General features: G+C 36.7%; 2 protein-coding genes across 6 annotated transcripts; both read left to right on the forward strand.

The window, feature by feature from the left end:
- The first annotated feature begins 3,573 nt into the window (after positions 1 to 3,573).
- On the forward strand, positions 3,574 to 8,336 carry LOC117631442 (myosin-binding protein 1). Of its 2 annotated transcripts, XM_034364591.1 has the most exons (5): positions 3,574 to 3,983; positions 4,852 to 6,082; positions 6,266 to 6,364; positions 6,488 to 7,802; positions 7,889 to 8,336. In XM_034364591.1, the coding sequence occupies exons 2-4, from the start codon at positions 5,011 to 5,013 to the stop codon at positions 7,777 to 7,779; spliced, it is 2,463 nt and encodes an 820-aa protein (XP_034220482.1). In that variant the 5' UTR covers positions 3,574 to 3,983; positions 4,852 to 5,010; the 3' UTR covers positions 7,780 to 7,802; positions 7,889 to 8,336. The 2 variants fall into 2 exon arrangements, with proteins under 2 accessions (XP_034220482.1, XP_034220481.1); XM_034364590.1 differs by having other exon boundaries at positions 3,575 to 3,983; positions 6,266 to 7,802.
- Positions 8,337 to 9,236: 900 nt separating this feature from the next.
- On the forward strand, positions 9,237 to 14,231 carry LOC117633014 (phosphoribosylaminoimidazole carboxylase, chloroplastic). 4 transcript variants are annotated; one of them, XM_034366673.1, is made up of 16 exons: positions 9,237 to 9,561; positions 9,726 to 9,941; positions 10,088 to 10,199; positions 10,348 to 10,410; positions 10,526 to 10,664; positions 10,759 to 10,814; positions 11,036 to 11,109; positions 11,249 to 11,396; positions 11,529 to 11,702; positions 11,925 to 12,012; positions 12,108 to 12,224; positions 12,706 to 12,803; positions 12,906 to 13,023; positions 13,114 to 13,208; positions 13,403 to 13,509; positions 13,611 to 14,231. In XM_034366673.1, the coding sequence occupies exons 1-16, from the start codon at positions 9,344 to 9,346 to the stop codon at positions 13,702 to 13,704; spliced, it is 1,917 nt and encodes a 638-aa protein (XP_034222564.1). In that variant the 5' UTR covers positions 9,237 to 9,343; the 3' UTR covers positions 13,705 to 14,231. The 4 variants fall into 4 exon arrangements, with proteins under 4 accessions (XP_034222564.1, XP_034222565.1, XP_034222566.1 ...); XM_034366674.1 differs by having other exon boundaries at positions 9,240 to 9,561; positions 12,709 to 12,803; XM_034366675.1 differs by lacking the exon at positions 9,237 to 9,561 and having other exon boundaries at positions 9,740 to 9,941; positions 10,084 to 10,199.
- Positions 14,232 to 14,611: the final 380 nt, after the last annotated feature.

Genomic DNA, 14,611 nt, shown 5'->3' on the forward strand with positions numbered 1-14,611 from the left:
GCTCACCCTAAAATTGAGTGTTTTCTATTCTAATTTTCAAATATTCTCATAATTTAAAATAATTAATTATCAGGTATTTCCTTAGAAGGTTTATTTGCATGCTTTTCAAATTTCTTTATAAAAAGTCTTTAGTGTTCTTGTCTCTTGCTGAATTGATGTGGAAAAGCTATGTAGAGAATAAGTTTTTTCGATAATGTTTTTGTTTGAATTGAATTTCCTTTGGCTCATTATGTCATGCTCTGTTTGTAGGCTCTTGACAACATTGGATTTGAGAGTATAATTGACAAGAGCAAGCTCGATGGTCAGCCAGAGCTCTTCATCCCTGACAAAAACAACAATACCTTGACTATTATTGATAGTGGTATTGGAATGACCAAAGCTGGTAAGTTGATTTGTAGTATACAATTTGTTATCTATAAGTGGTATGAACATTTGTTAACTTATAGTAATTGGTATGAACAATTGTTATACGGTTCATACCCTGCAATTGAGTTGATTTCTATTACAAAGTATTAACAGTGTTTGCTTAGTGTATGATTGAATTAAGATTTTGGCAATGGTGATATGGTGATTCAATTTGATTCTTTATTCTTTGGAGCGCCGATGATGCTAGAGTTGGTGGTAGTCAGAATTTTGGAATGAGTTTTTGGCGTCAAATTTTTAATTAGTCAATATGAGTCATTGCTATATTGCATTTTCTATTTTAGAATGATATAATATTTGGAATTAGAGATTTAGAATTCATTATGCTTGTTTTTCTCATTGTTGTTGACTTGTTTAGCTCTATCTATGTATGCTATCTAATGTTTGGTTATTGAGAAAATTGAATAAAAGACAAGAAAAATGATAATTATTGTTCTTGGATTTAGATTCTCAGTGATCTAGGTTCTTTGTGATTTTAATTTGTAAAACACTATTTAGTGTTAACTTGGTTTTGATGTTTGGTACTATTTGGGTTCTTTATCGTACCTATTATGCAAATGAAATGACGTAGTTGTTAACTTCCAGTAAGTGGTATGAACAGTTGTTATACTGTTCATACCCTACAATTGAGATGATTTCCATGACATAGTATTAACAGTGCATTTCTATGACATAATATTAACAGTGTACTTTTATGGCATAGTATTAACAGATATTCAGTAACAAAGCATGCTTTATATTTTGCTCTATATATAGCTATGCACTTGAAGTTTATGATATGCATAAGAAGATAGTGTTATGATATAGGAAGATGAATAATTTGTGATTTTTACTAGAAGTAACGGGATAGGTATGATCTTTACGTATGCGTAGCACGTGATGTATGCATTCTGTTGTCTTGCAGGATCCTTCTTTTCATCATCATGAAGTATCTCGGCATACGCATCTATGATTTGTCCATAAATTTCAGTATCTCTTAATAAGCTTTGTATGTCATCTTTGAACAAAATGCTTGTCCCTTGCCAAAAAGCAGTGCTGTAACAGTATTTGTAGTTAGAAAAAATGTCAATAAATTGAAAGAACTGTTCAATAGAGTTCCAGTATAGCGTAATAATACTGCTTGTTTCCTTAAAAAAAAACCTTTTCCTAATGCATGCCTACCATGTAAAGTTCCAGTATAGGGTAATAACACTGCTTGTATCCTATGAAATCCTATATCTAATGCATGCCTACCATTGTAAAGTTCCAGTATAGGGTAATAACACTGCTTGTATCCTATGAAATCCTATATCTAATGCATGCCTACCATTGTAAAGTTCCAGTATAGGGTAATAACACTGCTTGTATCCTATGAAATCCTATAACTAATGCATGTCTAACCACTGTAAAGTTCCAGTATAGGGTAATAACACTGCCATATTACTCTGAAATCCTATAACTAATGCATGTCTACCCCCTGTAAAGTTCCAGTATAGGGTAATACCCTATACTGGAACTTGACAGTGGTAGAAATGCACAAGAAATAGGATTTCAAAGAGAACTAGTAGTGTTATTACCCTATATTGGAACTTTATTTACAGTGGCAGACATGCGTTAGAAATAGGATTTCCTAGGGAACAATCAGTATTATTACCATATACTGGAACTTGACAGTGGTAGAAAAGCACAAGAAATAGGATTTCAAAGAGAACTAGTAGTGTTATTACCCTATATTGGAACTTTATTTACAGTGGCAGACATGCGTTAGAAATAGGATTTCAGGGAACAATCAGTATTATTACCATATACTGGAAATTTACAGTGTTAGGCAAGCATTTCAAAGGGGATTTCGTAGGAAACGAGTAGCGTTATTACCCTATACTGGAACTTTATTTACAGTGGCAGACATGCGTTAGAAATAGGATTTCATAGTGTACAATCAGGGTTATCGACCCTAGATTAGTGACTAGAATAATGGTCCTATGCATTTATTCCAGTAGTGAATCCTATATAGTTTCAAGATTTTGTCCTTCATTCGAATTTAAAATACTGTTATTACCCTAGACTGGATCTTTATAGCAAATAATCAATATTACAGTAAATGTCTTACCTTTGAAGCGTTTTCTTGTCGAAATTGTTCTCTGAAATTTTGTCTTGGTTCTGAAGGTGGAGGTCAGTGTCTGGTGTTCGTTTTGAAAGTAGATGAAGCTTCGTGGTGATTATGGAGTCTCGGTTTTGCAGACGATTTGATGAAGACGAAGAGTGAAGAGACGTTTTGCAGAGATGGCTTAAATGAAGGCGCGCGTGCTGGCAGTTAAGTTACGGTTTACTTTTACGGTTTACTTTTTTTTTTTGGGCTTGTTTATAAATTTGGGCTGGGTTTGTTTTGGGTGTTTTTTGAGTTTTTTTTCTGTTGGGCTTGATAGTGGCAGTGCTGTAATTTATTGGAACTTCAACACTAATTTGTTATTTAATAAATGGATTTTGGGTGTGTTTATGAAGTGTTTTCCATGTGGGGTTTTTTTTATAATTTCAGCTCCTATTTTGGGTATATTAGTGAAGATCCCTTTTTTCTTTTGGTTAAATGGTAGGCCTAAGCCGACAACAAACTGAACTAACAAGGAATGACCCTGGGCTGAGCCCTGCCTAAAATATCAGTAGCTAAAATATCTTGGAATTTGTAACTTAGGATCACTTATTTTGGTGAATGAATATGTTGAACATTGAATTGGTTTATTTTGTAGTTGTATCATTTTAGTACCGAAATGGTACCGATACCGATTTGGTACTGTACGAATTTTGGCAAACCATAAGCCCATACCGTACCATACCGATTTAAATTTTCGATATCAATAACGGTACGGGCTCAATACCGTACCATGCCCACCCCTAGATAATTACAAGTTTACATTTTACCTTAAGAAATAGAAAAAAAAAAAAAGGAAAAAAAAAAGAAGGGAAAAAAAATACAAGTGTTCCTATGGGCTTTCTTCTAATGCCCAACACGTGGCCGCCATTTGTCCTATACAGTGTGTAATTCACTGGAAAAAGAAAAAAAGAAAAAAAGAAAAAAAGAAAAAAAGAAAAAAAGAAAAAAAGAAAAAAGAAAAAAAGAAAAGGGCCAACTAGCTATTTTTCCCAGGAATCTTCGCTGTTCATCATTTTTTGGTGGGAAATCTTTTCTGTTCTCATTGAACAACAGCCCATCCAATCTTTTTATTCTACTTCTTTTCATTTTTCTTTTTTTAGGGGACTTTCGGTATCGTGTCGTTTTCTCTTATCAACAGCCGACTTTTTGGCCTTTGTCGGCATATATTTCAACACCAACTTTTGAATTCCTTTTGTTTTTATATTTCTAATATGAAAATCATATAGTGAAGGGGCCAACCTGCATATGATGTTGTAAAGCTTCAACCTTTCTGTTGGGCTTTTGTTTCTGCTTGAAATCTCTCACCAAACCAATTATTCGTTTTTCGTTTTGGCATTAGTCCGCCCTCAATTGGGTCTCTTTCATTTCCACGCTCTGCCCTCTGAATATTCAGTCATTCACTGCTTTCTTTGGTTCCACCACACATGAACAGGTCAGATTCTAATTTTGTAATTGTAAGTAAGTTCTTGTTTTCAATGCAACTTATATTTTTATGATTTGATCATCGTAGATTTTGTTGTTAATTGGATTGGTGGGTGTGGTAAATATTCATTCTTTATGTGAATCGAGTCTCTGTTTTGTACTGCCAAGTTGGTTTAATTAGATTGAATTGGGCCATTGGTCTTTTGATGGGTATTCATATTTCAAGTGATGAAATTTCAATTTCAATTTCCGTTTTTTCTTTTACCATTTTGCTGATAAGCTGGCTTTTTTTGGGTCATTTGTTAGAGTCGTTGTCGTTAGTGATCTTGTATTGGAATTCTGGATATGGGTTGTTTCAGTTTTCTTGTTTACTTGGATTTGCTAGCTTCTTGGTCAGGTGTATTGATCTGCTAAGAGAAATTGGTCACTCCCTATTGCTATGTGTTTGTGCTTTTTATGGCGTTGACCCTTAAAAGTTTCTGCCGCCTTGGGATGCAGATTGGTTTTAGCTTTTAATGGAAGTATTGGCTTGGATTATGTGGATCTTGATGTATGAGTAATAACGTCTTATCATGTTCATTAATACTGGTTTGATATGCATGCTAACGGTTCATTTGATACCGGGTTTTCTATGAGAAAGGGGGTTTCTATGAGAAATGGGGTTGCGTTTCATATAAATGTTTTCTTTGTTAGCTTCTGGTATAGTTTTTTCATGGTTATCGACTAATTGTCTATGAAATTGGTTTATGCATGTCACTTACTTCCCTTTTCTTTTTGTGGGTTAAGATGTTTTCTTTCAAAATTCTTAAGTTTGGTTTTTTGTTTACTGCCTACTTGTTTACTTTTGGCTCATTTTTCAATCCTTGGTGCCTTCTCAGTTTATGGGAGGAATGATGCAGGCCTAGCTTCTGGTGTTACATTAGTTGTTTCTTTGATTGTTTTGAACCTCCCTTGTCCATTACTGGATACAGTGCCGAGTTTCACCTTGGAGTACTGATTCGTATTGGAAGGACTGGAGTGTTTTCTATTTCAAGCACATGGCTGCCATGGGGACTTCATCTGCATTTATGCAGAAAGGCCCCCAGGATTTGACTAAAATTTTGGTAACAGCTATCTTTGAGTGGTTGCTTATTTCTTTGCTGTTCGTTGATGCCATATTCTCCTATATAATTACGAAGTTTGCTTATTACTGTGGATTGCAAACACCCTGCCTGCTGTGCTCAAGACTTGATCATGTTTTGGGCAAGGAAAAACTTGGTTATTATTGGGACCTGTTCTGCGGCAATCACAAGTCAGAGATTTCTTCACTAGTTCTTTGCTATGCTCACCATAAGCTTGTAGATGTTCATGGAATGTGTGAAAGTTGCCTCTTCTCATTTGCAACAATTAATAGATCCAATGCTGAGACATACAGATTACTGGTGGGTAAGTTGGGGGATGATGCTAACTTTGATTTTGATCAGGACCCATTACTTGGGGGTCATAAGCCTTGCCTTTCAAGCGGAACACTTTGTTCTTGTTGCAAGCAGCCATGCATATCTCGTGGGCATTCTCAAAAGTTGATTCAGACAAAAAAATTTGGGTCCGAGGCTGAACTTGATGTGCCCTTATCTCGTGATATTGAACATAATCAGAAAGAACTGAGGAAGGGACAAGATGAATCATATATTTCAGTAAGAGCCACTCATATGAGAGATAGTGGGCTTCACCCTTTATCTCATGTTGGATACACAGAGCTCAAGGTTACTTCTGATACTGAATCGGAGGTTCATTTTTCTGATGATGATAATGCAAGTGGTTTGATTCATGAAAGATGTGATCCCAAGGAAGATATCTCTGCTCAATATGCTGAGTCCCGCATTATTACTCCAGCACTGATAGATCCAGCATCTGTGCCCAAGCCTTCACTTTTGACACAAGTAGATCCCAACTCCAATGGTAGTACATCTGTAGCATCAACTGTTGCTTTTGGCCATGGATTGGAGGAACTTAATTGGCAAAAAGTTGGAAGCAAGGCTGATTTCCCTGCATTAACTGAACCTATCCTTGACAATACCCCTCCATCATCAAATGCAATGGAAGCCCCAGTTGAAGTATCAAAAGGAAAAAGTAAGTTCACAATATTTTAAGTTTCCTCTTTTTTCTCAATGTCTTGATTTTGCTCTTTTTTTCCCTCCAGAGTTCAAAATATTTTTGCTTTTGGTTTGAAATGCTTCTGCATAAAGCACCCATTGTTTACTGCAGTAAATTGACTTCACAATGTTCATTCTTGTCTGTGATGATTTCTCTCAGAAGATGTGACAATAACTCATGAAACTGATCAAATATCTGCGGCAGAACCTAGGGAATTGTACAAGGGAGGAGTCAGGGCACTCACAACATCTGAAACAGGTGTGGAAACAATCCCCATCTCAAGCAACATCGATCAGCAAGTAACCAATGTTTTAGATCTCGGTGATGCTTATAAGCTTGTTGTTGTTAGTAAAGGCAGTCAGTTATCTGGTGTGCTTGCAGAACAATGGATTGGGAAGGACTCTTCAAGAGTTACTGAAGATTTGAAGGTCTTGCTGTCACAATTGTCTGGCACTCGAGGGAATGAGCAATCAACAAACGAAATGAGTCCAAAGTTGTCCCCAAATAGTGGTGATTTGAAGGCTTCTGATTCTTCCAACTCTATTGGGTTGCAGATACTTCAAAAGAGGATCTCACTTGAAAGAAACGAGTCTGGGTTATCTCTGGATGGGAGCATTGTCAGTGAAATTGAGGGTGAGAGTGTTGTTGATCGATTAAAACGGCAGGTTGAGCATGACAAGAAACTTATGAGTGCTTTGTATAAGGAGTTGGAGGAAGAAAGAAATGCTTCTGCAGTTGCTTCTGATCAAGCAATGGCCATGATTACAAGACTGCAAGAGGAGAAGGCAGCAATCCACATGGAAGCACTTCAGCACCTACGAATGATGGAAGAGCAAGCTGAGTATGATAACGAAGCACTTCAGAAGATAGATGACCTTCTTGTTGAGAAGGAGAAGGAAATACAAGATCTAGAGGCAGAGCTGGAATTTTATAGGAGGAAGTTCCCAAATGAATCGATGCTAGAGAATCTTCCAGAGACAACCTGTGATATCCAGGCAAGGGATATTGTGGTGGATCATTCAGAATCAAGCAGCATTGAACATAGTGCTAGTGTTCCTAAACATGTGGACACTGGAAGGCCTCATACATACAGCACTATGCCTTTTAGTGATGAGGATGGTGGTAGGGTAAAGACTTCACTTTTGGATTTTGAAGATGAGAAAATAGAAATCTTGCAATGTTTAGAGAAGTTAGAGAAGGCACTTTCATTGTTCTCTAATAATGGAGAAAACTCGGATTCATCTAAAGGTGATTGTTCTGAAAATGGAGGAAATGGGGTTGGCAAGTCGAATCTGCATAATGGTGATGGAGGTTCTCAACAAAATGATGCAATACGAGAGAATGGTTTGCCAATGCAACATCAAGTGCCTGTAACGTCAGGACATATTTCATCCCTTGAGAACCCTCTGTTAAACGGTAAACAGAGTGAAACTTATTGCAATGGGCAGAACTCTGCAGAGCTCTGTCAAGTGACTGATTTAGCTTCTCTTCCGATCCTGATTTCCGATCTGAATAAGAGGTTGAAGGCACTTGAGGCAGACCGAGGATTTCTTGAACGCACAATTAACTCACTTAGATATGGAGAGGAGGGACTGAAGTTCATTGAACAGATAGCTTCCCACCTGGGGGAATTACGGAAGGTCGGGATAAGAAGAGATCAAACTTCAGCTTGAGGATGTGTAATCCCTTCAAAAATGTGAGTTCCTTAATCAATCCTTCCTACTCATGCCAGCATATCTATATCTCTTTCCCTTTCGTTAAAAATGTAAATTGTTCTGTCAGGTGGCATGCGAAATGGAGATGATGTTCCAGAAGGCAGAAGCTGGAGTGTATGATAGCCAATATATGTACTGTATTGAAGATTGTGTATGAAGTGTACAGAAATACTAGCTTGTTTCCTCTCAACACAAAGAAAATGATAGGATTTGACCCCATACCCCATATACAGTTGGGTCATTTTTCTCCCTTCCCCGCCTTTTTTGGGGTCTGACATATTTCACTTTTTACCTTGGAAGAAGTTTGTAGAGTTGGTGAGCCTTTTCTTGTTTTCCTTATTAAATTTGAGTGGATGTTTATTCATTTGTTTTTTTCTTCAACTTCTTTTCTTTTCCATTTTTGGTTTCTGGAGTGGATGAGTGATTGCACTGTAAAACGGGTGATTATTGTGTGTAAACTGTAAATTATACTGTTGTGATCAATAAGAAGATTGATGCCATTTTGATTTGTGCTACCTCATAATTTCTTTTCTTTTTCATCTTCATTAAATCTGTGTATACTGTTTTATGTGTTTCTGCAAGTAGAATCATCATCTATGGACTTTATGGAAATCTAGCAGGCTTAAGCTCAAATCGAGTCAAATTTGAAATCTTTGTGTAAAATTGAAAAATAATTCAATAAGAAAAGGATACCAAAAAATGTATGTGGGTATTTTATTGCTTTTGGTTTTGACTAATTATTCTATTTTAGTTTTAGATGAATAAATAACTTTATTTTGACAAAAGAAAATATTTAGAGTTCTATTTGATGTATAACTGGAGACTCGAAAACTTATCTCTAATCACGTAATTGTATTGTTGTTGCCTATAAATAAGAGGAAAATATTTACGTCTAAAAAATATTTATATATATATATATATTAATATTTGAAGCGTATAGCCGGGCGGCTATACTTTTAAAATATTAGTATATATTTAAAGAGTAAAATATTCGTATAAATTTAATAGGTATAGCCGGGCGGCTATACTTTTAAAATATTAAAAAAGTATAGCCACACGGCTGTACGTTTAAAATATTCGAGTATAGCCGGCTAGGTTGTACTTTTAAAATATTAATAAATATTTAAAGGGTATAGCCGCGCGGCTATAATGTTAAAATATTAATATATATTCAACGAGTATAGCCGCCCGGCTATACTGTTAAAATATCCGTATATATTTAAGAAGTATAGCCGCACGGCTATACTGTAAAAATGGTAGTAAGAGTATTTACTAGAGGCACCCGACTACTTAGGTAAAAGTCCGAGAAGTCGGGTCGGACTTTAGCACATCCAGGCCCAGTTACCAGCCCACGCTAGTCCCCTGAGCATCCATCAACCCGAAAAAGTGGCCTGAAACCCGATCCGCTTCATCCCTAATTGGAATTTGGGAGGGAGGAAGAAAGAGAAGGCCACAGAGACAGAGACAGAGTGAGGCGCCGTGGGGCTTTGGTTTTTCTCTCTAGTTCTAAAGACATACAGAAATGCTTCAGCAGAGCTCCTGCTGCTGTGACTCTTTTGGGTTTAGGCCGTGTTCGGTTGCATCAAAAACAAAAAACGCATTCTCTTGCTACATGGACCTCAAAGACAAGAACAAGCTTCTACCTTTTGTTTCTTCTCGCTCGCTAAAGCAGCCTCAGCTGAACCGCAATCCAGTATTGGCTTGCCGAGCATCACGTGGCTCTCACGTGATTCCTGTCGGGTAATATTTGCTTTAAAAAAAAATTCATGTCAAAATATATCAAGAGCATGAGTGTTAATTTTAGTTTTAGACAACTTGAACTCGACATTTTATCTTATTGTTATTCATACATATATATATATATATATATGTAAATTTATAGTATTTGAATATTTTATATGCAGGAAAGATGATTTACCTATTCATGGAGTGGCTGAAGTGATTGTTGGTGTTCTTGGAGGAGGTCAGCTGGGTCGTATGCTATGTCAAGCAGCTTCACAAATGGCCATTAAAGTGATGGTATTGGACCCACATGAGAACTGCCCAGCTAGTAAACTTGCCTATCATCATATGGTTGGAAGCTTTGATGATAGCGCTACAGTCCAAGAATTTGCAAAGAGGTTAACAATTTATAAACTTGGTTGCATTTATGTCCTTGTGATTTATATTTATATTGTATTGTTTTCATGTTTCTCCATCAAGCACTGCTTTGTCTCTGTAATCGAAATTAATATGTATCTACTCTAATCCTATTCATGGTAGTTAGATGTGGAGTGTTGACTGTGGAAATTGAGCATGTGGATGTGGAGACATTAGAGAAACTTGAGCTACAAGGAGTGGATTGCCAACCCAAACCCTCTACAATCAGAATAATTCAGGTTTGTTTATTCATTTTAAGGGAGATTTTTAAGTTACCATGTTATACATATGAAAGTATAAGCATGTTGCACAAATTCGGTATTCCACTTTTCAACTGCATGGTTCCATTATAGTATTGCTAAGCATCTCATGCTTTAAATGTAACAGGATAAGTATCTCCAAAAGGTCCATTTTTCGCAGCATGATATTCCACTTCCTGAATTTATGCAGGTTAGTTACTCTTTATCTATCTGATTGAAGGACTATAATAAATGATTTTGCAATTTTGCTTTCTATAACATAGCGCAAGATTATATATTGTTTTTGTATAATGTGGCAAAGGTAGATAGATGATCTTGAAGGTGCCAAGAGAGCAGGGGACCTCTTTGGCTATCCTCTTATGATAAAAAGTAAAAGGTTAGCTTATGATGGACGTGGAAATGCTGTCGCTAAGAGTGAGGATGAGCTTTCTTCTGCTGTAACTGGTAATATGTTCAAAATTTTAACTGGATTGTGATTGGTGTTGAATTCAACTAGAGGCTATCCATTTTTTAAAATATAATTCTACGTTTGTTGCAGCTCTTGGAGGGTTTGATCGTGGTTTATATGTTGAGAAATGGGCCCCTTTTGTAAAGGTTGGTCTCTAGCAGTTACCATGAGCTTTAATGGTTTATTTTGTGAGTTTACCATTACATTGTATTTTCAACCATGTTTTCCTCTTTTATTGGCAATATAAATGCAAAACACATTGTTTGATGATTTACAAACCAAATATTAATTTGCAATAAACAAATGTGCTTCTGAACAAGTACATCAAAAATAAAATCTCCTCTCATGTTTGGCAATCTAACTGCAGGAGCTGGCTGTCATCGTTGCAAGAGGAAGAGACAATTCTATCCTTTGCTACCCCGCTGTTGAAACTATACACAAGTAAGCTGTAGATTAAATTTTTAATTGTCTGTCAGCAGCCAATGTTTGATCTTAAATTTTTCATATCTGTTTATTAAATGTTACTAATATCCACATAAATCTGAATGATTTCATGTATTTTTGGGGATTTTTCGTGCAGGGAAAACATTTGTCACATTGTAAAGGCATCTGCTAACATGTCATGGAAGATCAGAGAGCTGGCCACTGATATTGCCTCCAGAGCTGTTAGTTCATTAGAAGGTGCTGGTGTGTTTGCAGTTGAGTTGTTCTTGACAAAGGATGATCAGGTAGCAATTCTACCTCTCTTAACAACTTGGATTATGGTTATTCGTTATTTATTGATTGGTTTATTGGCTTTTTATCTTTCATAGTTCTGCTGCATTCAACTAAGTTATGCATGTATTGTGACTTCTTGTCAGATTTTGCTCAATGAAGTAGCTCCTAGACCTCACAATAGCGGTCATCACACAATAGAGTCTTGCTACACCTCACAGTATGAACAGCATTTGCGGGCTGTTGTTGGGCTTCCACTTGGTGATCCATCAATGAAAACTCCGGCTGCAATTATGTACAATTTACTTGGTGAAGATGAGGTGAGGGTCTGTTCAATTTTGTGAACACCATCTGTCATGCACTTAATTTCTGACTTTTAGTTCTCAAATTATTTTTTTCTTAAAATTACTATTTTGAATTGTTTTCATGAACATGGATATATAGTGGAGTGTTTGAAAAATGTACAGCTATATCTGTGCTTGTGGAAGATAGATCGATGTATAAAATGCTGACTGTTGTCATGCCATTTTTTATGCTTTCAGGGGGAACCTGGTTTCCATCTAGCTCATCAACTGATTGCAAGAGCATTGTGTATTCCAGGGGCTACTGTTCATTGGTATGATAAGCCAGGTTAGATTCTGCTTATGTCCATATTTTAATGTCTTGTCTATTTCTGATTCATACTCAAGGATTACCTAATACCTGTACTATTTATATTGTGGCAGAAATGCGAAAGCAACGGAAGATGGGTCATATCACCATTGTTGGACCTTCCATGGGCAATGTCGAAAAGCTCCTGGATTCAATGTTAAATGAAGAGAGCTCTGAAAGTCAATCTGCAGGTAGTTTGAGTAGGGTGGTTTCGCGTAATTATTCCTTTTGACTACGAAAAAAATTATACATCTTTTGAGATTTAGTCCAAATTTTGCGGGCCTATGTGGTTAATTATATGCACCGCAGGTGGCTTCATTAGTACATGTACCAGTAAACTTCATAAAATGACTAATTGTCATTGTGGAAAATTTACTGTAAAATTGGAAGAGTGCAAGGGGAATGACAATGGTTGAACTTTGTAAAGCAGTCTGGGGCATGAAAGACTAGGCACCTACACAATTGATAATGTTAACCTTGTATAAATTTAAATATTCTAAATCCATTTTGTGGCGGTTCCCATCTTCTCCCTGTACCTTATATAGACCCCTTTGAAAACCAAACTGTGATACGGATTCCATTTTCATTTCATTTTTTAGTTAATAGTCGTAACAAGTCACACTTTGTTATCCTCAAATTTTATTCATGTTGCTTTCTCTTTTCTAAATGCAGTTGCACCACGTGTTGGTATTGTAATGGGCTCTGATTCGGATCTTCCTGTTATGAAAGATGCTGCAAAGGTTTTGAATATGTTTGGAGTGCCTAATGAGGTTTGCTTCTCACATGTTATTGTTTGATGTCAAACGATTACCCGTTAAATGTGTGTTATATTTTTTTAGTAATATATGATGTTAAACTGATATAATTTCCAGGTGAGAATAGTTTCAGCACATCGTACTCCTGAATTGATGTATTCTTATGCCTTGTCTGCTTGGGAGAGAGGCATTCAGGTCATCATTGCTGGTGCTGGTGGTGCAGCTCACTTGCCAGGCTAGTCGTATAAACTATGCTTCAAACAAATTGCTCTAAGTGATTATGTTTTTTTCTGGGGTTAATTTAACTGTCGCTTGAGTTTTCCAGGCATGGTAGCTGCCCTCACTCCTTTGCCCGTTATTGGTGTCCCTGTGCGTGCTTCTACATTGGATGGAGTTGATTCGCTTTTATCCATTGTGCAGGTATACTATTTCAAACAATTATGCTTATTTTTTCCCTATAACATCTTTGGTTTATTGTTTTTTTTTTTTTCATTGCTTCCTTTTTCGTTACTGTGCTCTATGAAAATTTTACTTGAGATCGTTACTATTATTGGTATTATTTTGTTTTTGTAACTTATCTGGAAAGTTATTCCGTATTTGTGTTGATAATGCAGATGCCAAGAGGGGTCCCAGTGGCAACGGTTGCTGTAAACAACGCCACTAATGCTGGTTTGCTGGCAGTAAGGATGTTGGGTGTTTGCGATGCTGATCTACTGTCAAGGTTGGGTCCTTTCACTTAATTATTCATGTCACAAAGCTTGAAATGAAAATCTGTATATTCTGTTGCCTGCCTTTTGTGACGAGGTATAAACTCGAGTGCAGAATGAGCCAGTATCAAGAAGATACAAGGAATGAAGTCTTGACAAAGGCAGAGAAACTACAGAAGGATGGTTGGGAATCTTATTTGAATCCGTGATAGCCAAAGCACTCTGCCAAATATCTGTTCAAATTTTGGAGTTTCACTTTCTCTTGAAGTCGGAGTATCTGACAGCTATTAAACACATTATGGTTAAATTCCAACAAAGAGAAATACAAATAAGAGTATCTGACAGCTTATCAAGGCGCAGTACAATGAACAGAAGGATGTCATCAGAAAAAAGTGGAAGTTTCGTGCCTGCGAAAATCAGTTAACGTAATTCGGATTAAAGCTCAAATTGGGAAAGACAATGAGGAAGGACAACTGGGGGCAGGAGGAGGGCGGGGGAGAAGCAGCCCTATGGTTGTATTGTGTCACTATAAGATCTGTCTACTCCGGAAATAAGTATTTTTGTATGATTCCATAACATTGAATTTCTTTTTTCTTTTAATCAGCCTTCATCTTGTGACCTAAAAGGGGATCTTAAAAACTTGTGACAAAATATTTTCCTGCACTACAAACCACTCCCTCGGCCAGTAAAATTACAAGCCGAAATGAAAGCTACTCAACTCACCCTCTTTTTTCAATTTTGTGTGGTGCAATCTTTCATTGGTTAATTAATTGATAAGCTTGACTTGACCCACAGAATGCAATTTGTCATGCAAGGGTTGCTTGAGCTGGGCCTTGGGCCTTGGAGGGGGTTGGCCCTGAGATAGCCCAGGGGATCGCCCTCTCATCAAAATCGCAAAAGCCAACATGATACTATATAAAATAAATAATACAAATTGAGGTGTTTCAGTGATATGGCAGGCCAGTTTTGTGGATTTTTCTGACCCAAAAAAAGAAAGAGAAGTTTTGTGGATCCCATTGATTTGGTGACTGGTATGCTCATTTTCATCATCTAATAAAATAATTTTTTAAAATTTGTCTTAAAACAACGACTCTGTTTTCTCATTGGTCTTTCTTG

This window comes from Prunus dulcis, chromosome 6 (genome assembly GCF_902201215.1).
Source record: "Prunus dulcis chromosome 6, ALMONDv2, whole genome shotgun sequence".
Taxonomy (NCBI): domain Eukaryota; kingdom Viridiplantae; phylum Streptophyta; class Magnoliopsida; order Rosales; family Rosaceae; genus Prunus; species Prunus dulcis.